Source organism: Muntiacus reevesi, chromosome 3 (assembly GCF_963930625.1).
Source record: "Muntiacus reevesi chromosome 3, mMunRee1.1, whole genome shotgun sequence".
In the NCBI taxonomy this organism is placed as follows: domain Eukaryota; kingdom Metazoa; phylum Chordata; class Mammalia; order Artiodactyla; family Cervidae; genus Muntiacus; species Muntiacus reevesi.
Window position 1 is genome coordinate 258,712,354 of NC_089251.1, and position 23,473 is coordinate 258,735,826.

The 23,473-nt window shown below is 35.5% G+C and overlaps 1 protein-coding gene across 1 annotated transcript in view; it reads left to right on the forward strand.

The window, feature by feature from the left end:
- FSIP2 (fibrous sheath interacting protein 2) overlaps nt 1–23,473 on the forward strand; it is a 134,440-nt gene that overhangs the window by 18,691 nt on the left and 92,276 nt on the right. The window contains exons 8-9 of the mRNA XM_065929002.1: nt 12,847–12,973; nt 20,884–20,904. Coding sequence (XP_065785074.1) covers nt 12,847–12,973; nt 20,884–20,904 — 148 coding nt within the window. The remainder of the gene's footprint in view (nt 1–12,846; nt 12,974–20,883; nt 20,905–23,473) is intronic.

The window sequence follows — 23,473 nt, forward strand, 5'->3', positions numbered from 1 at the left end:
CTGTTGTGAATAATGCTGCAATGAACACTGAAGAGTGTGTATCCTTTTGGACTATAGTTTTCTCTGGATACTTGGCCAGGAGCAGGGTTACTAGGTCTTATATAGTAGTTCTGTTTTTAGTTTTTTAAGGAATCTCCATATTATTCTCCACTAATTATCAGAGAAATGCAAATCAAAACTACAATGTGATATCACTTCATACTGGTCAGAATGGTCATCATCAAAAAGTCTACAATCAATCAATGCTGGAGAAGGTGTGGAGAAGAAAAGGGAACCCTTCTACACTATTATGGCAATGTAATGGTACAACTACTATGGGGAATAGTATGGAGATTCCTTAAAAAATTAAAAATAGAACTACACTCTTATGCTTTTTGACCATCTGTTGGTCTTTGGAGAAATGTCTGTTTAGACCTTCTGCTTATTTTTGATTGGACTGTGTGTTTTTCTAACTGAGCTGAAGGGACTGTTTGTAAATTTTGGAGACTTAATTCCTTTTCTGTCTCATTTGCAAATTTATTCTCCCTTTTTGTTTATGGTTTCTTTTGCTGTGCAGAAGCTTTTAAGTTTAATTAGGTCCTATTTGTTTTTTGTCTTTGTTTTTTTTTTTTCATTTTTCTTTTCATTACTCTAGGAGGTGGATCAAGAAAAAGATATAGTTGTGATTTATGTCAAAGAGTGTTCTGGCTATATTTTCCTCTTAAGAGTCTTATAACATCTGGCCTTATATTTAGGTCTTTGATCCATTTTGCGTTTATTTTTGTGTATGGTGTTAGTGAATATTCAAATTTCATTCTTTTAGGTGTAGCAATAGAATGCCCCAGGTTTCCTCTTAATTTTCACCTGATGACATTTACTGTGTCTCCATAAACTTTAGTCTCAATCAAATTCTGGCACTGGGCATACCCATTAAACATGACCACTGATGGTAGGCATGCTAGTATGACAGGCTGCTTGAGGCATCTTAATGGCAGAGCAGTTTGAATTGTTGGTATTTCTAGTACAGTTATTCTAAATTGGCTTTTTGAATTCCAGTGCAGCTATTCCAAATTGTCTCTATGAATTATGTTTTAATATAAAAGCTTTTCAATTCATTTTATGTGTTTCTTAGTATAATCTATATTCTTTTCTTTTAGATTTGACATTACCTATATTTTTACTCAAATTATGTGTGTGTTTCAGAGTTATCAAAAACTTTTAAGATAAGAGATTTATCTTAGCTTCTTTGTCAAAAATGAGTTTCATTAGTCTAGCTTTACTCCTTTTTTCTGTTTTTTGACCTATTTGTCTTCTCTTGATTATACATTTAATAATTCTTTAAATCAGTAATTTTAGTATTCCAAATTTGTTTTTCTGTTTCAGAGTTATTTTGTTTAATCTATATTTACATTTATATTTCTATATTTATATTTTAAAACCATCTTGTCAATGTTTGCCAGGAAAGTTTGCTGAGAGTTTGGTGGGAAATGTATTGACAGTATAGGTCATTTTGGGCATAACTGATCTCTTGATTACATTGGATCTTCCAACTCATGAACCAAATACCTCTATTTATTTATGTCTTCTTAATTTTTCTTATATAATTAGAAGTGTACAGCTTTTACACATCTTTTGCTAGATTTATTCCTATATATTTCATAATTTAATGTATTATAATTTGTATTTTTAATTTTAAATTACAATTATTTTATGCTAGGATATAGGAAAGCAATTTTTAATATTCATCTTATATGGATAAAAACACTTACTAGCTCTAGTAGTTTTATTGTGGGTGCCAACTGATGTTTTACATAAATGATCATGGTGCTACAAATGATCTTGGTGCTCATTAAACATGGATGCTTTTTTAGTTCCTTTTCTTGCCTGATTGCATTGACTAGAACCTCCAGTATAAACGTTTATTAGAAGAAATTATAATGGACATTATTGTCAAATATTTATTTTGTCCTGTCTTGCCTCTCTACAGAGATATTAGACTGCTTGACATTGCACCAGACCTTAATGATGTTTTTCATTTTGTAGTACTTTAATTGAAATAGTCAGTGTACAGTATTATGTTAGCTTCAGGTGTTTTATGTAATGATTTGACACACCCATACATTGTAAAATGATCACCACAATATGTCTGGTAAACTTTGTTATACAAGCTCATTTATATTATTGACTGTATTCCAGATGCTGTATATTTTGTCCCTTTAATTCATTAGATAACTTGAGATTTGTACTTCTTAATACCCTACATCCCTACATCCACTTCCCACCAAACTCCTTCTGGAAACCACCTGTTTCTTGTTGTCTGTATCTGAATTTGTTAGTTTTATTTTTTAGGTTCTACATTTGATATTATGTCACATTTGTCTTATTGTGAATTATTTCACTTAGCATAATATCTTTCAGATTGTCCATGTTGTCACAAATGGCAAGATTGAATATTTTTAATGGCTAAATAATATTCCATTGTGTGTGACCACATCTTAGTTATCCATTTGACTATGGATGAACACTTAGATTGCTTCCTTTTCTTGGCTACTGTTAATACTACTGCAGTGAACACTTGAGTGCCTGCATCTTTTGTATTAGTGTTTGTATTTCCTTTGATTAAATATCCAGAAGTGAAATTGCTGGATCATATGGTAGCTCTATTTAAAATTTTTTTAGGATTTTACATACTGTTTTCTGTAGTGGCTGCTACCAGCTTATAATTTATAATCCAGACAACAGTGCCTTGAGGGTTCCCTTTTCTCCACATCCTTCAGTTCAGTTCTGTTCAGTCACTCAGTCATGTCCAACTTTGTGTGACCCCATGGACTGCAGCATTCCAGGCCTCGCTGTCCATCACCAACCCCGGAGTCTACCCAAACTCATGTCCATTGAGTCGGTGATGCCATCCAACCATCTCATCCTCTGCCGTCCCCTTCTCTTCCTGCCCTCAATCTTTCCCAGCATCAGGGTCTTTTCAAATGAGTCAGCTCTTCTCATCAGGTGGCCAAAGTATTGGAATTTCACCAATTTCCAATGAATATTCAGGATTGATTTCCTTTAGGATAGACTAGTTAGATCTCCTTCCAGTCCAGGGGACTCTCAAGAGTCATCTCCAACACCACAGTTCAAAAGCATCAATTCTTTGGCACTCAGCTTTCTTTATAGTCCAACTATCACATCCATACATGACCACTGGATAAACCACAGCCTTGACTAGATGGACCTTTGTTGACAAAGTAATGTCTCTGCTTTTTAATATGCTGTCTAAGTTGATCATTGCTTTTCTTCCAAGAAGTAAGTGTCTTTTAATTTCATGGCTGCAATCACCATCTGCAGTGATTTTAGAGCCCAGAAAAATAAAGTCAGCCACTGTTGCCACTGTCTCCCCATCTATTTCCCTTGAAGTGATGGAACCAGATTCCATGATCTTAGTTTTCGGAATGCTGAACTTTAAGCCAACTTTTTTTACTCTCCACATCCTTACCATTTGTTATTAGTGTTTTTAATGATAGCCATTTTGGCAGAGGTGTGGTGGTACTCATTGTGATTTTGATTTGCATTTCCCTGAAGATTAGTGATGTTGAGCATCTTTTCATGTATTTTTTGGCCATCAGTGTGTTTTTTAGAAAAATGTCCATTCAAGTCCTCTGCCCATTTTTGGTTGGGTTGTTTATTTGTTTTTGATAAGTTATATGATTCCATTTTATATTTTGGATACTAACCTTTTATTATGTATATCATTTACAAATATCTTCTCTCACTCAGTAAATTGCCTTTCTGTTTTGCCAAGAATCTATGTGTCCAAAAAAGTTTTAGTTTTTTGCAGTCTCATTTGTCTATTTTTGCTTTTTTTTTTTTTTTTGCCTGAAGAGCCAGATCAGAATAGTAACAATAATGCTAAAATTTATTTCAAAGATCATAATACCTGTTTTTTCTAGGAGTTTTTTGGTTTGGAATGTTAAACATTTAAATCCTTAATCCATTTTGAATTTGTTTTTGTATGTGATATGAGAAAGTAAATCAGTTTTATCTTTTCCCTTTAACTGTCCAGTTTTCCCAACACCATTTATTGAAGAAGCTATCTTTTTCCTGTTGTATATTTATGCCTCCTTTGTTGTACATTAATTGACCATATAAGTGCAGGTTTCTTTCTGGATGCTCTCTTCTGTTGTAGTGATATATGTTTCTGCTTTTGTGCCATCTCCAGACTGTTTTGATTACTGTAGTTTTGTAGTATAGTTTGAAACCAGGGATTATGATTTTGAACATCTTTCTCAAGATTGTTTTGAGAAAAGACGCTCATCTATCTCAAAAACTTTTATGTTTTCATACCAATTTTAGAATTATTTGTTCTAGTTCCATAAATGCCATTGGTATTTTAATAGGGTTTACATTGGATCTGTACATTGCCTTGGGAAATACGGTCATCTTAACAATATTAATTCTTCCAATTTGTGAGCACAGTATATCTTTCCAATTTTTTGTGTTGTCTTAAATTTATTTCATTAATGTCTTAGAGTTTGTGATTTTAAGTCTTTAATTTCCTTTGTTAGAGTTATTCCTAGGTAATGTATTCTTTTTGATGCAATTGTAAATGAGATTGATCCTTAATTTCTCTTTCTGTTAGTTCATTGTTGGTTTGTACAAACATGACTTGTGATTATTAATTTTGTACCTGCAGTCTTACTGAATTAATTTATTAGTTCTAATAAATTTGGGGGCATCTTTAGGATTTTCTCTATATAATAAAATGTCATCTGCAAAACAGTTTTACATCTTCTTTTCCAATTTGGACACAGCTCATTTCTTTACTTGTCTAAGTATTATGGCTAGGACTTCCAGTGTTCAGTTGATAAGTTATGTCTGACTCTTTGCTCTCTCCTGAACTGTAGCTCACCAGGCTCCTCTGTCTTCCACTATCTCCTGGAGTTTACTCTAATTCATATCCCTTGAGTCAGTGATGCTATCTAACCATCTCATCCTCTGTTGTCCCCTTCTCCATTTGCTTTCTGTCTCTACAGCCTCAGGGTCTTTTCCAGTGAGTCAGTTCTTTGCATCAAGTGACCAAAACATTGGAACTTCAGCATCAGTCCTTCCAATGTATATTCAGGGTTGATTTCCTTTAGGGTTGATTGTTTTGAATTCCATGCAGTCCAAGGGACTCTCGAGAGTCTTCTGTGAACAGCACCACAATTCAAAAGCATTGAATTGTACTCAGCCTTCTTTATGGTACAACTCTCACATCTGTATATAACTACTGGAAAAACCATAGCTTTGACTGTATGGGCTTTTGTCAGCAAAGTGATACCTCTGCTTTTTGAATACTTGTCTAGATTGGCCATAGCTTTTCTTCCAAGGAGCATGTGTCTTAATTTCATGATTGCAGTCACCATCTTTAGTAATTTTGGAGCCCAAGAAAAGAAAATATGTCACTGCTTCCACTTTTTCCCCTTCTATTTGCCATGAAGTGATGGGACCAGATGCCATGTTCTTTGTTTTTTGAACACCGAGTTTCAAGCCATCTCACTCATCTCTTTCGCCCTCCTCAAGAGGCGCTTTAGTTCATCTTCACTTTCTGCTATTAAAGTGGTATCATCTTCATATCTGAGGTTGTTGATATTTCTTTCAGCAATCTTGATTCCAGCTTGTGATTCATCCAGTCTAGTGTTTTGTGTGATGTACTCTGCATTTAAGTTAAATAAGCAAGGTGACAGTATGCAGTCTTGTCATATTCCTTTCCCAATTTGGAACCAGTCAATTCTTCCATGTCCATTCTGTCTTGTGCTTCTTGGCCTGCATTTAGCTTTCTCAGGAGACAGGTAAGGTGGTGTGGTACTCCCACAACTATAAGAATTTTCCAGTTTGTTGTGATCCAGATAGTCAAAGGTTTTAGTGTAGTAAACAAAGCAGAAGTAGATGTTTTTTTTTTTGAACGTCCTTGCTTTCTCCATGAACCAACAAAAATGTTCGCACTTTTATCTCTGGTTCCTCTGCCTCTTCAAAATGACTTCCAATACTATGTTCAATAAAGGTAGTGGAATGGGGTATCCTTGTCTTATTCCTTATCTTATAGGAAATGCTTTCAACTTTTCAGCATTAACTATGATGTTGGCTGTAGGATTATCACATATGACCTTTATTATGTTGGGGTATGCTTCCCCTGTCACCTACTTTGTGGAGAGGTTTTTTTTTTTAACTTTTTATTTTTTTATTGAGAGATAAATGCTTTACATAATTGTGTTGATTTCTGCCAAGCATTAACATGAGTCAGCCATAGGAGAGTGTTTATCATAAATAGATATTGAATTTTATTAGCACCTTTTTCTGCATTGATTGAAATAATTGTATTATTTCTATTTTTCACACTGTTAATATGTATCATATTGATTTTTTTGCAGATACTGAAACACTCTTATACTTTTTGGACAAATCCCACTTGATCATGGTGTGTGATCCTTATAATGTATTGTCAAATTCTGACTTCTAATATTTTGAGGCTGTTTACATCTGTGTCTACCATTGATAATGACCTGTAATTTCCTTTTTTGAGTGGTGTTTTTGTCTTGTTTCAGAGTGATGCTGGTCTCCTAGAATTAGTTTGGAAGACCCTTCCTTACTCTTTGATATTTTGGAATTGTTTGAGAAGGATAGATACTAAGTTCTTTAAATATTGGTAGTATTCATCAGTAAAGCTTTCTGGTCCTATTGATTAAATTTCATTACTGGCAATTTCTTTTTTCATATTTTATCTTCAGTCTTGGGAGATTATACATTTCTAGGAATGTATATTTCTTCTAGCTTGTATATTTTATTGGGATATAACTGTTCATCATAATCTTTTATGGTGTTGATTATAAATTCTTTTCCATTTCTAATTTTATTTGGGCCCTCTCTTTCTTGATGAGCCTGGATAAAGATTTTTCAATTTTTTTATCTTTTCAAGGAGCCAGATCTTATTTTTATTGATCTTTTCCAACTTTTTTTAGTCTTTGTTCCATTTATTCTGCTCTGACCTGTATGACTTCCTTGCTTCTACTAACTCTGAGTTTGTTTGTTCTTTTTCTAGCTTCTTTGGGTGTAGATTAGGTGGTTTATTTGAGAATTTTGTTCCCTGATGTAAGCTTCTATTGCTGTAAACTTCCTCTTAGAACTTCTTTTAAGTTCCCTCTTAGAAAAGTTGCTTCCCTTAGATTTTGGGTCATTGTGTTTCCATTTTCTTTTGTCTCCAGATATTTTTAGTTTGACTGCTTCAGTGACCCATTGGTTTTTTAGTAGCATATTATCTAGCCTCCACATACACATATTTTTGTGGATTGCCATTTCCTACTCCAGGGGCTCTTCCCAACTCAGGGGTCAAACCTGCATCTCCTGTGTCCCCTGCATTGGCAGGCAGATTCTTTACCACTGAGCAACCTGGGAAGCATAAAACGTGTGTGTGTGTGTAAAATCATATATATATATGTATATGTGTGTGTGTGTGTGTGTGTGTGTGTGTGTGTGTGTGTGTGCATTACATATGATTGCTTTAGTTGATTATCTCTTTGATTCAAATGCTTTCTAACAATCCTATAGTTTTATTCTCCCCTCCATTTTTAATGCTTTGACATATTATATTTTATATATTTTGGGGTATCCCGTAACTACTTTTTGTACATCCCTTAACTACTTAACTACACTCACAGTCAAGTGTGACTCAGTCTCTCGTCAGGATTGCTCCTTTCTCCTGGCTCCTGATGTGCACAAGGTTTTGTTTGTGCCCTCCAAGAGTCTGTTTCCCCGGTCCTATGGAAGTTCTGTAATCTAATCCCACTGGCCTCCAAAGTCAAATTCCCTAGGGGTTCTGAGTCACTTTGCTGGACCCCCAGGTTGGGCTTCCCTAGTAGCTCAGCTGGTAAAGAATCTGCCTGCAATGCAGGAGAACCAGCTTCGATCCCTGGGTCGGGAAGATCCCCTGAAGAAGGAAATGGCAACCCACTCCAGTACTCGTGCCTGGAGAACTTGATGGGCAGAGGAGGCTGATGGGCTACAGTCCATGGGATCACAGAGTTGGACACAACCATGCAACCAATTTTCATTTTGACTTAACTACTTACTGTGGATATGATTTTACTACTTTTGTTTTTTAACTTTCCTACTAGTTTTATAAGTGCTTGATCCACTGCCTTTACTGTGTGTGTGCCTTTACCAATGAGATTTTTCCTTTTGTGTTTTTCATATTTCATATGCTCTTTTCTGCTTAGAGCAGTCCTTTTCACATTTCTTATAAAACTTTTTAGTTGTCTTTTCCGTTCAGTTCAGTTCAGTCACTCAGTCGTTTCTGACTCTTTTCGACCCCATGAACTGCAGCATGCCAGGCCTCCCTGTCCATCACCAACTCCCAGAGTTTACCCAAACTCATGTCCATTGAGTCAGTGATGCCATCTAACCATCTCATCCTCTGTTGTCCCCTTCTCCTCCTGCCTTCAATCTTTCCCAACATCAGGATCTTTTCAAGAGTCATCTCTTCACATCAGGTGGCCAAAATATTGGAGTTTCAGCTTCAACATCAGTCCTTCCAGTGAACACCCAGGACTTATTCCCAGTCCCCTATAATAAAAAAGAAATCTTTTTTGAGTGTTCTAAAAGGTCTTGTAGGTCTTCATAGAAACATTCAACTTTGGATTCTTCAGCGTTCCTGGTCAGGGCATAGACTTGAGTTACCATGATATTGAATGGTTTGCCTTGGAAATGAACAGAGATTATTCTGTCATCTTTGATATTGCATCCAAGTACTGCATTTTGGACTCTTTTGTTGACTATGATGGCTACTCCATTTCTTCTAAGGGATTCCTGCCCACAGTAGTAAATATAATCATCATCTGAATTAAATTCACCCATTCCAGTCCATCTTAGTTTGCTGATTCCTAGAATGTCAATGTTCACTCTTGCCATCTCCTGTTTGACTGCTTCCAATTTGCCTTGATTCATGGACCTAACATTCCAGGTTTCTATGCAATATTGCTCTTTACAGCATTGGACTTTACTTCTATCACCAGTCACATCCACAACTGGATGTGTTTTTGCTTTGGCTCCATCCCTTCATTCTTTCTGGAGTTACTTCTCCACTGATCTCCAGTAGCATATTGGGCACCTACCTACAAAATTCATGGACTGACCTTCAAATTTGAATGACAGCCTTGCTAAATATTCTTAGTTGTAACTTTTCCGTTTATCACTTTGAAGTATTGTACCACTCTTCTGAAGTGCAAAATTTCTGCTGAAAAGTTAGCTCAGAGTCTTATGGATATATAACTATTTGCTTTTCCCCTGCTGCTTTCAGGATTCCTTCTTTTCTTTAATTTTTGACAGAAATTGGTGTGAACCTCTTTGGTTGATCTTGATTGGGATTCTTTGTGCTTCTTGGACATGGATGGCTGTTTTCTTTCCCACATTAGACAAGTTTTCATCTATTTTTTTCTTCATCTAAGTCCTCAGCCACTTTCCTTCTCTCTTCTCCTCCTTCTGTGACCATTGTAATGCAAATTATGGTATGACTGATGTCTAGAATTGTCTTAAACTCTCATTTTGTTTAACTCTTTTTTTCTTTCTTTCAGTTCCGGTTAGGTGATTCCAACTACTCTGTCTTACAATTCACTGATCCCTTCCTCTGTATCAGCTAATCAGTTAACTCCTTCTCGTGTTTTGTTTGTTTGTTTTTAGCTATTTTATTAGTTCCATTTGATTCCTCTCTCTGTTTTCTAACGCTTGTTAAACTTCTCACTGGTTCATCCATCTTCTTCTGTGTTCCTTGAGCAGCTTATGCCCATAATCTTGAACTCTTTTATCAGGTAGATTGCTTGTCTCCCCTTATTTAGTTCTTTTCTGAAGTTTTGTTTATGTTTGGAACATATTTCTCTCATTTTGCCTAATTCTTTTTATTTATTTCTATGTATTAGATACATTGGTTACATTTCCAAGTCCTGAAGATGTGTACTTATGTGGGTAATATCCTTTGAGGCACAGCGGTACACTCTCTTCTGGTCATGAGAACTATGTGCTCAAAAGGTGTCCCATATCAGATCTACATGGCCTGGTTGACTGCCAAGTTCTGCATCACACGATGGCTGCCATGCCCACTGGTGGACAGCACTGGGTCCTGGTGCAGCTGGTTGAAAGGCCCAAGGGTCCCATGCCTCAGCCAGATGACTGGTAGACAACGCGTGTCCTAGTAAGAGTGGCTGTGGGACCTCTGGTAAATGGAGCAGGTACCAGGCCCCTGTTGGGAGATGATGGGTCCCAATCAGGATGGTCGTATAGCCCAGATGGGTCCCAGGACTGTTGCCAGCTCCCTTGTTAGCAAGTCATCCCTCAGTGCTAAAGACCTAAAAGGAGGACCCCAAAATGGTACTTAGCAGCATTGGTATCCTTGTAGTAAATCAGGCCTCCAAAAGTGGCTGCCACCCTCATCCCCATCCCCAAAGGGAATGCCACTTGCCTCCTGTCTCTCCAAGAATCTCTCCAAGATGAACAAGCTGGTCTGATCCATGCTTCTTTCACCTTACTGCCTCTGCTCTGGGCCTCAAAACATATATTTGCATGTGCCTTTCTAGAGCAAAGTCATTATTTCCTACCACCCTCTGGTTCTTCCATACGCAAGCCCTGCTAAGTTTCAAAGCCGGATATTCTTGAAGTTTGTCTTTTTGGTGCAGGACCTCTCTGGCTAGGAAGCCTAATGTTGAGCTTGGACCTTTTTCTCCTTGGGAAGAACCTTTTCAGTTGTGATTATTCTGTTGTTTATGGGTCACTGACCCAAGGTGAGGCTCTAGACTATATTACATCTCTTTGTGTCCTACCAATCTCATTGTGGCTACTTTTTTCTGTCTTTAGTTATGGAAAGTCTTTTCTGCTAGTCTTCCTGTCATTCTCTTAGTTACCCTGAAAATAGTTTTAATTTTGGTATGTCCATGATCAAGGAAGGAAGCCTGGGGTCTCCCTTCTCTACCATCTTATCCACATTCCCTAATTTTGCATTTTTTTTCTCTTAGTATTTCTTTTTGGATGGTTTCTTTTTCTGAATATATATTAATCTCTTCCCTTTCAATGTGAACTCTACCATTAATGCACCAAATGCACTGCTTATCTCACACATTTAAAATTGATTTGGGCACTTTCTGTACTTTCTGTGTCTCTTGTTTATCTTATAAATATTTGGAATTCAGTTATTGTATGTTTTTAATTCAGGTGTAGTTAATTTATAATGATGTTCTAAGTGTACAGAAGTGATTCAGTTATACACACACACACACACACACACACATATATATTCATGTGTATATATAAAGTCTTTTCCAAATTCTTTTCCACTATAGATAATAAGAAAATACTGAATAAAGTTCCCTGTGCTATGCAGTAGGTCCTTGTTTACCTATTTTATATATAGTAGTGTGTATATGTTAATATCAAACTCTTAATTTGTCTCTACCCATTGCCTGCTACCCTTTTTGGCAGTTTTCAATTTTTTTTTTTCTGTGCCTGTGAGTCTATTTCTGCTTTGTAAATAAGATTATCTGTATTATTTTTTAGATCTCACATATAACTGATGTATATTTGTCTCTGGCTTATTTCACTTGGTATGATAATCTCTAGGTCCATCCATGTTGCTGCGAGTGGCATTGTCATTCTTTTTATGACTGAGTAATATTCCATTGTATGTGTATACACACATATCGTGTCTTCTTTATCCATTCACCTGTCAATGGACATTTACATTACTTCCTTGTCTTGGCTGTTGTAAATAGTGCTGCAGTGAATGTTGAAGTGAGTGTATCTTTCTCTATATATATGCCCAAGAATAGGATTGCAGGATCATATGGTAACTCTATTTTCAGCTTATTTGTTTTAATGTTATCTTTAAGTCTAACATCTGTATCATTTCTGAGTTATTTTTGATTGATTACTCTCTTTATGGGTCATATTTCTGTGCTACTTTATATGCTTGGTATTCCTTGATTGGATGTCAAATATTGTGAACTTTTTATTGTGTGTGCTGAGTGTTTTCATCTTTGTATAATACTCTTTAGCTCTTTTTTCTTAGATGTAGATAGATTTATTTGGAAATGGTTTGATTTTTACAAGTCTTGCTTTTTAATATTTGTTAGATGAGAACAGAACCATATTGAACCTGGGGTGAGTTATTCATCACTGCAGAGGCAAGACCCATTTTAGTACTCTACTCAATGCCCTATGATTTAATGAATTTTTTCTGGGTAGCCTCATGTGAATAAGCATCATAGATTGGTGTCAAGTATTCTTTTCTTGATTCCTTTGGGATGGGCCTGTCTTTGGTATTGGGTAGTTTCTCACATAAAAGTCATATAAGTACTAATCCATTCTCTTGTTGACTGCTCCTCTAGGAAATTCTCTGAAGATTACTGGGGCTCTTTCTCTGTGCAGCTGTCTCTTTTCTAGTGTCAATATTAGTCCAGAGATATACAAAAAGAAGCCAGATTTCATGTATGATTTTCTGTTTATATGTGTTTGACCTGAGTGACTTTTAGTAAAGGAATTCTCCAACTGAAGATGATTTAGAAATTGCCTAAAATCACAGAAGAGCAATACATTGAGATGATGTCTGATCTGCAACTGGATACCCTGAAGGTGTGCAATGAGAACAACTGCATCTGAGGGTTAAATATATTCTTCCTGTTTGACAACATATGGAATTTTACCCATTACCACCCTCCCAAATTTATGTTCAGAATAACCTTACAAGTCACAGGACAGGAATAACTGCTCATTTCCAACATACTGTCACATTTTTAAATATTTATTTGTTTCTTTAAACAGCAAGTTGATGTTAACCAATATACTTGTTTAATATTTTAGAAACAAGCTCTTCTAGAGAAGAAAATGGCTTATCATTTACAAAAAATGCAAGAAAGTGGCATTAAAAAAGAAGATATGAGGAAAAATACAAATGATTACAGAGAACAAGATGAACAACATTATGCATGTGAGAATATTAATATCTAATGTAGCTATGTAGAAAGTACTTGACTATATATTTATGTAAAAAATTCTTTTGCGAAACAATTACTCATGCTTGCTATCTGCTTTGTACCAGGGCAGGATTCTAGGAATTTCCCTATCACAGTTCAAGTTGAAATGTAGACATATATATATATATAAATTAAAACAAACTAGAATAGCCTTATCAAGTGGTTCAGCAGAGTCATCCCTATACTGCAGTTCTAGCCAACTTCCTTATACTTAAAATATATTTTGTGCTTAGTTCAAATTAGTTGATCAGCCTTGTCCAATTCTTTGTGACCCCATGGACTGCAGCACTCCAGGCTTCCCTGTCCATCACCAACTCCCAGAGCTTACTCAAACTCATGTCCATTGAGTCAGTGACGCCATTCAAACATCTCATTCTCTGTCATCCCCTTCTCCTACCACCTTCAGTCTTTACCAGGATCAGGGTCTTTTCCAAGGAGTCAGTTCTTTGTATCAGGTGGCCAAAGTATTGGAGTTTTCAGCTTCAGCATCCATCCTTCCAATGAATATTCAGGACTGACTTCCTTTAGGATACACTGGTTGGATCTCCTTGCAGTCCAAGGGACTCTCACAAGCCTTCTCCAACACCACAGTTCAAAAGCATCAATTCTTCAGTGCTCAGCTTTCTTTATAGTCCAACTCTCACATCCATACATGACTACTGGAGAAACCATTGCTTTGACTAGATAGAACTTTGTTGACAAAGTAATGTCTTTACTTTTTAATATGCTGTCTAAGTTGATCATAGCTTTCCTTCCAAGGAGCAAGTGTCTTTTAACTTCGTGGCTGAAGCCACCATCTGCAGTGATTTTGGAGCCCTCCAAAAATAGTCTCTCACTGTTTCCATTGTTTCCCCATATTTGCCATGAAGTGATGCCATGATCTTAGTTTTCAGAATGTTGAGTTTTAAGCCAGCTTTTTCACTCTCCTCTTTCACTTTCATCAGGAGGCCCTTTAGTTTTTCTTCACTGTATGCCATAAGGGTGTTATCATCTGCATATCTGAGGTTATTGATATTCCTCCTGGCAATCTTGATTCTAGCCTGTGCTTTTCGCATGATGTATTCTGCATATAAGTTAAATAAGCAGGGTGCCAATATGTAGCCTTGACGTACTCCTTACCAGATTTGCAACCAATCTTTTGTTCCATGTCCAGTTCTAACTGTTGCTTCTTGACAGGCACACAGATTTATTAGGAGGCAGGTCAGGTGTGTTATTTTCATTTCCTTAAGAATTTTCCACCATTTGTTGTGATCCACACAGTCAAAGACTTTGGCATAGTCAATAAAGCAGAAATAGATGTTTTTATGGAACTCCCTTGCTTTTCTGAGGATCCAGTGGATGTAGGCATTTAGTCTCTGTTTCCTCTGCCTTTTCTAAATCCAACTTGAACATCTGGAAGTTCACAGTTCACGTATTGTTAAAGCCTGGCTTGGAGAATTTTGAACAGTACTTTATTACCGTGTGAGATGAGTGCAATCATGCAGTAGTCTGAGCATTCTTTGGGATTGCCTTTCTTTGGGATTGGAATGAAAACTGACCTTTTCCAGTCCTGTGGCCACTGCTCCATTTTCCAAATTTGCTGACATATTGAGTCTGGCACTTTCACAGCATCATCTTTTAGGATTTTAAATAACTCAACTGGAATTTTGTCACCTCCACTAGTTTTGTTTATGCTAATATTTCCTAAGGCCCACTTGACTTCACATTTCAGGATGTCTGGCTCTAGGTGAGTGATCCCACCATGATTATCTGGGTCATGAAGATCCTTTTTGTACAGTTCTTCTGTGTATTTTTGCAACCTCTTCTTAATATCTTCTGCTTCTGTTATGTACATACCGTTTCTGTCCTTTATGGTGCCCATCTTTGCATGAAATGTTCCCTTGGTATCTATAATTTTCTTATACAGATTTCTAGTCTCTCCCATTTTATTGTTTTCCTCTATTTCTTTGCATTGATTGCTGAGGAATGCTTTTTTATTTCTCCTTGCTGTTCTTTGAAACTCTATATTCAAATGGGTATATCTTTCCTTTTCTCCTTTGCCTTTCACTTCTCTTTTTTTCTCACCTGTTTGTAAGGCCTCCTCAGACAACCATTTTCCCTTTTTGCATTTCTTTTTCTTTGGGATGGTCTTGATCACTGCCTCCTGTACAATGTTATGAACCTCCGTCCATAGTTCTTCAGGCACTCTATCAGATCTAATCCCTTGACTCTATTTGTCACTTCCACTGTATAATCATAAGGGATTTTATTTCAGTCATACCTGAATAGTCTGGTATTTTCCCCTACTGACTTCAATTTATGTCTGAATTAGGCAGTAGGGAGTTCACGATCTGAGCCAGCTCCTGGTCTTGTCTTTGCTGACTGTATAGAGCTTCTCCATCTTTGCCTGTAAAGAATATAATCAATGTGATGGGCCCCGCCTGTCAGAACAAGACCTAGTTCCTCCTCAGTCCGTCTCCCCCATCAGGAAGCTTCCATAAGCCTCTTATCCATCAGAGGGCAGACAGAATGAAAACCACAATCACAGGAAACAAACCAAACTGATCAGATGGATCACAGCCTTTTCTGACTCAATGAACTTACGAGTATGCTGTGTAGGGCCACCTAGGACAGACGGGTCATGTTGGAGAGTTCTGGCAAAACGTGGTCCACTGGAGAAGGGAACAGTGAACTACTTCAGTGTTCTTTCCTTGAGAATCCCATGAACTGTTTGAAAAGGCAAAAAATAGCACAGTGATGATGAACTCCCCAGGTTGGTAGGTGCCCAATATGCTACTGGAGATTGGTGAAGAAATAACTCCAGAAAGAATGAAGAGATGGAGCCAAAGCAAAGACAGCAACCACTTGTGGATGTGACTGGTGATGGAAGTAAAGGCTGATGCTGTAAAGAGCAATATTGCATAGGAACCTGTAATATTTTGTGCTACTGAAACTAAAAATTTGTAAATAATTGCTATTACCTACCAACATGATGTTCTACTATTTTGTCAGTCATAAAAAATAGATAGTACCAGAAAAAAAAAAGATGAAGGAAAGGAGGAAGTAGAAAAACAGAGGGAAGGGAAGAAAAAGGAATAAAGGAAGAAACAAAGAAAGTTTAAAGGAAGGACTTCAGGTCATTACTTTGTTATGCCCAATATCTACCAGCTCCCTCTTATTTCTAACATTATAAGACCATAGTAGTATTTATTAAATTAATTATATTAAAATTTCTTGGCCAGAATAAAAATATGTAGGTTTATTTTTAATTATCTGTGAGTATATGTATCAGGGAAGAACATAATAATCTTCCATGAGTTATCACAGCATCCCATCAATCCTGTCTCTGTCCCATCAATGCTGTTTCTTGGTGAGAGCCTCCCTTTGTCACTCCAGTAGATTATTAACTAGTCTCCATTGGGTCTTATTTTTACCTGCCTCAAATCCATTTTTTATTCTATTACATAATTATATGTAAAGGTCTACTCTGTTAATTTCTTCTCCTGGCTGCCAAACTTAGATTCCTATTGACTCTTAAATGAAGCTCAGACTTCTTAAGCAACCGTTCATCACCATCGAGGGTCAAACTTAAAACCTAACTTTACTTCACATTACCTCCTTGAAGAAGATGGATATGTTCTAGGGGTGATATGCACCCAAACTGGAGCCAAACTGAAGTTTGGCTTTATCATTTTCTAGCCTTGTAAATAGGTTATACAAATTATGTAACATCTTTGAATCAGTTTTATCATCTGAGAAGATAATACTTCTAAATCCCATAAAGAGCCCAAAAGTTCTAGCCCATAGCAAGCATTCTGTTAATTGTCTAATCAAATGAGACTACTGACCTTTCCCAAAACACAAGTTACCATTTATACTTCTGTGCTTCTCTTTATCCAAGTTTCTAGCCTGGAATGCCATGTTTACTGTTCATCTATTCAAATCCTACTGTTCTTTAAATATTCACCATAAATGACACAATAAAAAAATCTTTCTTGATGTCTGTAATTGGAAGATACCTCTCCTTTGAACTCTCTAATACTTTGTGTTGTTCTTAATCCATGTATTCCATATTTCCTACTATCTTAATTACCCATAATATTGTAACTCCCACCTTTGTGTTTCACAGAGTACTAAGTATTCTGTGTGTGTGTGTCTGTGTGTTTGTGAATGTGGTCAAGAAGACACTTGAAACAAATTGTTACCTCAAATCTCCTCTTTTGAGAAAGTGGTATATAAATTATTTTATCTAGGTGACAAATTGAGTTATACCTCTATAGTGATGTTGTCATCTTCCAAATAGCTTCCAGAGGGACAGAGAGAATAAGAGAGAAAGGAATATTGGCTGAACCTGGTCTAGTTAGAGGAAAGATCACTCTCATATGTGACAATTTTACTGAAAAAACATTGAGCACACATTCTATGAAGTTCCTTTGTCCTCCTAATTGGTTAGAAGCAGGAATTATCATTTCCTTTTTTACAGAGAAGGAATATGTATGTGGTTACTTTTGCTAATTTGTGAGGCACATTCAAGAGTTGCAGTTGTCACTGTGGGCTAGTGGGTCTCCAGCCAGTAGCTCTATTGATATCCCATCTCTATGAAAAGGAAACAGTAAGTTACAGTTAATAGCCCGGGTATATTTTTTCTGTCAGAAGAAAATTCTGTCCCTTCAAGTATATCTTTTAACCTAAAGGGATAATATTTGAAGAGTAATCCCATTTCACATTTCTTCTTGTTCTACAATACCTCCCCAAAATGCTGAATATAATTAGTATGTGGGCTCATTTCTTATTATGGTGTGATAAGAGAGTGTATCTTGGGTAATTCTGTCATCACCATTATTAAAAATAAATGTTTTGTTGCATTTTAAAGCTTTTTCTCCAAAGAAGAAAAAGAAGAATAATGATTACATAAAGGTAGTTTATGCTGTTGCTGACCAGAAACCAAACAGAGGAGCATATGGTAATTTAATATTATAATAAGAAATATTAGATAGTATTTTTAGGGAAGACTAAATTTGGATGGCCTTTTTTTTTTTTTTTTTTTGGCTTAAATGCAGATAATTCCTCTATTCCTTTTTGTCAAATGACAGATTTAGGGTGATGCTTACAAATAATGATACAACTCTATCGCTTCCAGAATTTTATCTCTAATTATTAATTTAGTATTCTAGCCTTATATCATCATTTTAGAAAACTTAAATGGTCTATTGCTGCTGAATGAACAATATGTGAAACAAAAAATTTCAAGATAATTTTTATATTGCCCAAAATGATTTTTGGACATTATGAAGTGGATCAGAAATTAAGTACATTAATTCAGTTCACCATGAACTCCAGTGAAACATCGCTTTATTATTTACATCATTCTATATTACTTCATGTTGTCTGTTAGAGCTCGTTGGATTAGACCAGGAACCCAAATAACAGCATATATATCTTCCAAATAATACACTATCAAAAGTATAAGACTATTTTAAATTGAGCAATATGAATTCTTCTCCCATATTAAATTTCCAAGGAAAAATTAAGTATAGAAATTAAGTCCATTTTTATTTATCAGTTAAATTCTAAATAAAAAGTTTAAAATCTTTCTTACCCGAGGGTGTAATTTGATTATTCTCATAAAGTCTCTAGGGTGAAACAGGATTGAGCTAAGGCTGTCTTCCAATCAGGACTACTGTAGTTTACTTAATTCAGCTCTAAACTTTGTGGGTCCCATTTTTAAAATCCAAAGTTTTTTTTTTTTTTAATAAAACACCAAAGAATTCCTTACAACATATACAATTATGATAACACAAGCCACATATCCACTAAATAGAAACAATAAAACTAAATTCTCAGTTTCCGAAGCAGTTATCCTATGCAGAATGATTTTCTAAAACTGTAGTGTTGAATGCAGGTCAGACTCGTCTTAGAAAGAAAAGAAAGTTAGTCATTTAGTCATGTCCAACTCTGTGACCCCATGGACTGTAACCCACCAGGCTCCTCTGTTCATGGAATTATCCAGGCAAGAGTACTGGAGTGGGTTGCCATTTACTTCTCATTGATGTCAGAATATCTCAGTGATACTGGTCGAGAGAGTGGTAAATGGAAAGTACTATTTTCAGCCTCACCAGGGTACTGGTCTATCTGTGACAGTTCTCCAGGTATCAAAACTATAAATTTAACTAAGTATAACTGAAAGACAAAGATGAATTCTAAAACTGTATTAATGCTTTATCTGGGGGCGGCGGGGAGGTACTATCTCTACTTTCCACTTCTAGTGATTGGCATGTGAATCATTCTTTTTTATGAACTTTAGAGATGTAGGGTAGTGGTATCACAATTATATATTAAAAGTGTTCCTCTCGCTCATTCACCATAATCAAACCTCCTTACTTTGCCTCTCATCGTTGAATTGAGTATGAATTCCATACGGTGTAATAGCCTTTCCACTATTGGGCAGTTTTCTCAGCATTTTGTAATTAGCAACAATCCAAGCAGAGTTCAGAGGTCAGAATTCTCTACAGTTCTTGCTTCTTGTCTCTATATTTTTACATTCTTAACAAAAGATCTGGAGGTAATTTATTTTGGTTTTAAAATTACTTTAAAGCAAAATGGAATGGTTTTATGTAATTGCATGAGTTTTAATACACATGAAATTATGTGACTTCTATCACAATCATAACTTTTCCAACGTTCCAGAAATGTCCTTTGGCAGTCTTGTATTCCTCCCTGCCACTGATAAGCCCAGACAACCACTGATATGTTGCCCATCACTACAATTCTTTTTCCTTTGGAAAATGTCTTATAAATGGACATTTTGATAATCGTTCCTTTCACTCAACATAGTGCCTTTGAAATTCAATCAAATTATTTCATTTGTCAGTAGTTTACTCCTTTTTATTTCCATTGTGTGTATGCAATGGATTTATTTACGCATATATCAGTTGAAGAAAATTTCGTTGTTTCCAGATTTGGGTGATTATGAATAGAAAGATCAGAAATATACATTAAGTATACATTAAGCTTTTTGTGTGAACAAGGGATTATTATTACGTATGTTGAAGTTTATAAAGAATTGCCTGTTTCTCAGAGTAGCTATAACATTCTGTATCCCCCATTAGTAATGAATGAGAGATCTATTCACTATGCTTCCTTGCATCCATTGATATTATCAGTAATTTTTATTTTAGCTATTTAAATAGATGTAATGATATACCATTGTGGCTTTCATTTGTATTTCTCTGATGTCTAACGATGAGGAGTATTTTCTCATATGTTTTTTGCCTTTTGTAAATCCTGCCTGGTGAAGTAGCTGTTGAAGCCTTTTCCTTATTTTTATTTGGACAGTTTTCTTACTATTGAATTTTGAAAGTTACTACTGTATTCTGAATATAAGTCTTTTTCAGGTATGTGATTTGAAAATATTTTAATCTGTGACTTGCCTTTCAATTTTCCATTTCTAATTATTCAGTATGTCTATCCTTTTGCCCATATTGCACTTTGATTATTGTAGCTTGTTATTGTCTTAAAATGAAGTAGTATAATTTCCAGCAAGTTTATTTTTCTTCCTAGTTTTTATGGCCATTTTAATTCACTTGCCTGAGTATAAGTTTTATACTCAGGTTTACATAAAAAAATATGCCAGGATTTTTGAATGAAAGAGAAATAAATCCTTATAGGGTCTTCCAGTTCATAAACATAATATTTCTTCCTATTTGATTAGGTTACCCTTGATTTCTTTCATAAGTGTTTTGTAGTTTTCGGCTTAGAAATCTTGTATATGTTCTGTTATATTTATGAATAAGTGCTTCATTTTTGGTACTATTATACATGGTATTTTAAAAATTTGATTCCCAGTTGTCTGTGGCTATTGTTTTTACTATATCTCTTTGTACAGATATTTTAGTGGTTGTTCAAGGTAATAGTATACTTACTTAGCTTATCACAATCAACTCTAACTAGACATTCTACCTCTTTATGTAAAATGTAAAGTGTAAAATGTGGAAATCTTAGCACTATTTTCTTTATTCCTTATTCCTCTCCGCTTTGTTATTAGGTACCTTATATAGTACGTCTACATACACCAAACACCCACTCACACAAAGTAATCATTATTTAAATAACTAAATAGAGGTAGACAATCTATTAGGTTTAGTCAAATAATTTACATTTTGGTTGCCTTTTAACCCCTGATGTTTCTGTTTGTTTTTATGCTTTTTATCTTAACTATTTTTCTGTTGGAGTACAGTTGATTCACAATTTGTGTTAGTTTCAGGTGTACAGAAAAGTAACATATACATGTATCTATTCTTTTTCAAATATTTTTTGATGTGAAGAAATTCTTAATTCAGTACAATAAAATTTCATATATTTTCATTATAGTTTGTATATTTTGTTACTTTTTCAGGCTCATTTGTATGAATTCTCTTTGATTTTGAAAAATTATGAACCTTTTACCTTATTTGTGGGAAATATTTTCATCATTTTGTTAATGGCATTTTTTAGCCTTTCTTATTAGACATTTCAAACATAAGCAAAAACAGAATACTTATGTGCCTCTCTTTCAATTTCAACAATTCATGAACTATTTTGTTTTGTCTGTGCCCTCAACTTCTCCCTGGTGCCCTATTGTTTTAGAGCACCTCACACACATTATTTCATCCATCAATATATTACTATGTACCTAAAAGATAAGGATTATTTTAAATGCATAACCACAATACCATGATCACATTACACAAATGAATGTCATCAATGTAAAGTGAAAGAAAGTGAAGCTGCTCAGTTGTTTTCAATTCTTTGCGATTGTAGCCTACCAGGCTCCTCTGTCCATGGGATTTTCCAGGCAAGAGTACTGGAGTGGGGTGCCATTTCCTTCTCCAGGGGATATTCCCAACCCAGGGATCGAATCCAGGTCTCCCACATTGCAGGTAAACACTTTACCATCTGAGCCACCAGGGATGCCCTTAAGGGAATTCCTTAATGTAATCAGACATTAAATCACTATTCAGCTTTCCAGTAATCTCATAAATATCACAAAAATATTTGGAAGTTACTTTGAATCTACATTGACAAATATTACAGTAGTTTGTATATCTTCTGAGTCTCTTTTAATCTATGGATTCTCCTTCCAAATATCCCTCTTCTTCCCTCCTTCCCTTCCTCCTCTTTTTTCTTTTTTTTTTTTTTCCCCTTCCTCCTCTTTTTTCAAACTACAGTTTATTTTTTTTGATTCAGAAACTGAATTGTTTGCCTTGTTGAGCTCCTCAGTGACTGAACTTTTGCTGATTGCATCTCTATAGTGTATGTTATTTCTTCTGTATTTCTAGTAAAGTATTAATTTATTTACTTTCAGGTTCAGGTTCTTTAGCAAGGTTGATTCATAGATGGTCGTGTATCTTTCTATCAGGAAGCACCATAATATTACATTGTTTTTCTCTTTGTGATATTAACAACCATTTGTGCTCAAGGCCTGATCCATGGATTAATTATAGATTTCAAAATTGGGTTATTTTAATTCTATCATCTCTCTTTTATAAATTAGAATAGTCTAATAAAAAGAAATTTACTCTCAACTTCTGATTGGTTACATTGTGATACAGGTATTTAAGAAAAGCATACTGATGCTTAATATTTTAGCATCATTTATTAGTTTTCAAAGCAATTATTTCAGTAGCATCTTCCATACGTGTGTGCTATGTCGCTTCAGTCATGTCCAACTCTTTGTAACGCTATGGACTGTAGCCCATCAGAATCCTCTGTCCATGGGATTGTCCAGGCAAGAATACTGGAGTGGGTTGCATGCCCTCCTCCATGGTATCTTGCCCACCCAGAGATCAAACCTGACTGTCTTGCACTACTGGCAGTTTCTAGCATTACAGGTGGATTCTTTACCCACTGAGCTACCAGGGAAACTGCCCATATTGCTATTACTGTGCTTGTTTATGCTGAAATTGTGACAGCTCTAGCAAGTAAGAGCCCCTTCAAGATAACTATTAAGTCCTTTTTGACATAACCCTATTGATTTTTGTTAGCTTTCTTGTTAACTCAGAAGCTTATCCTTTACACATTCAGTTGTTTTCAACCAGTGAATTTCATTGGCATCGTTGAAAAGATGAAGTGATATATATAGTTGGACCTATTTCTGGACATGGTCTTTTGTTTCATTGGTCTGTTTGCCCTTATATGAAAACAGTATCCTGTTAATTACTGTAGCCTTATAATGACTCTTGAAATTTGGCAGTTTGAGTGCTCCAACATTTATTGTTTTTCTAGGTTAACTTGGTTGTTCTAGGGCCATTGCATTTCCATAGAAATTTTAATTTTTTAATTGAAGTATAGTTTATTTACAATATTATGCTAGTTTTAGGTGTAAAAATGATTCACGGTTTTTTGCAAATTATATTCCTTTATAGGTTATTACAAGCTATTAAATATAATTCCTTGTGCTATACAGGAAATCCTTGTTGTTTTATCTATTTTATGAA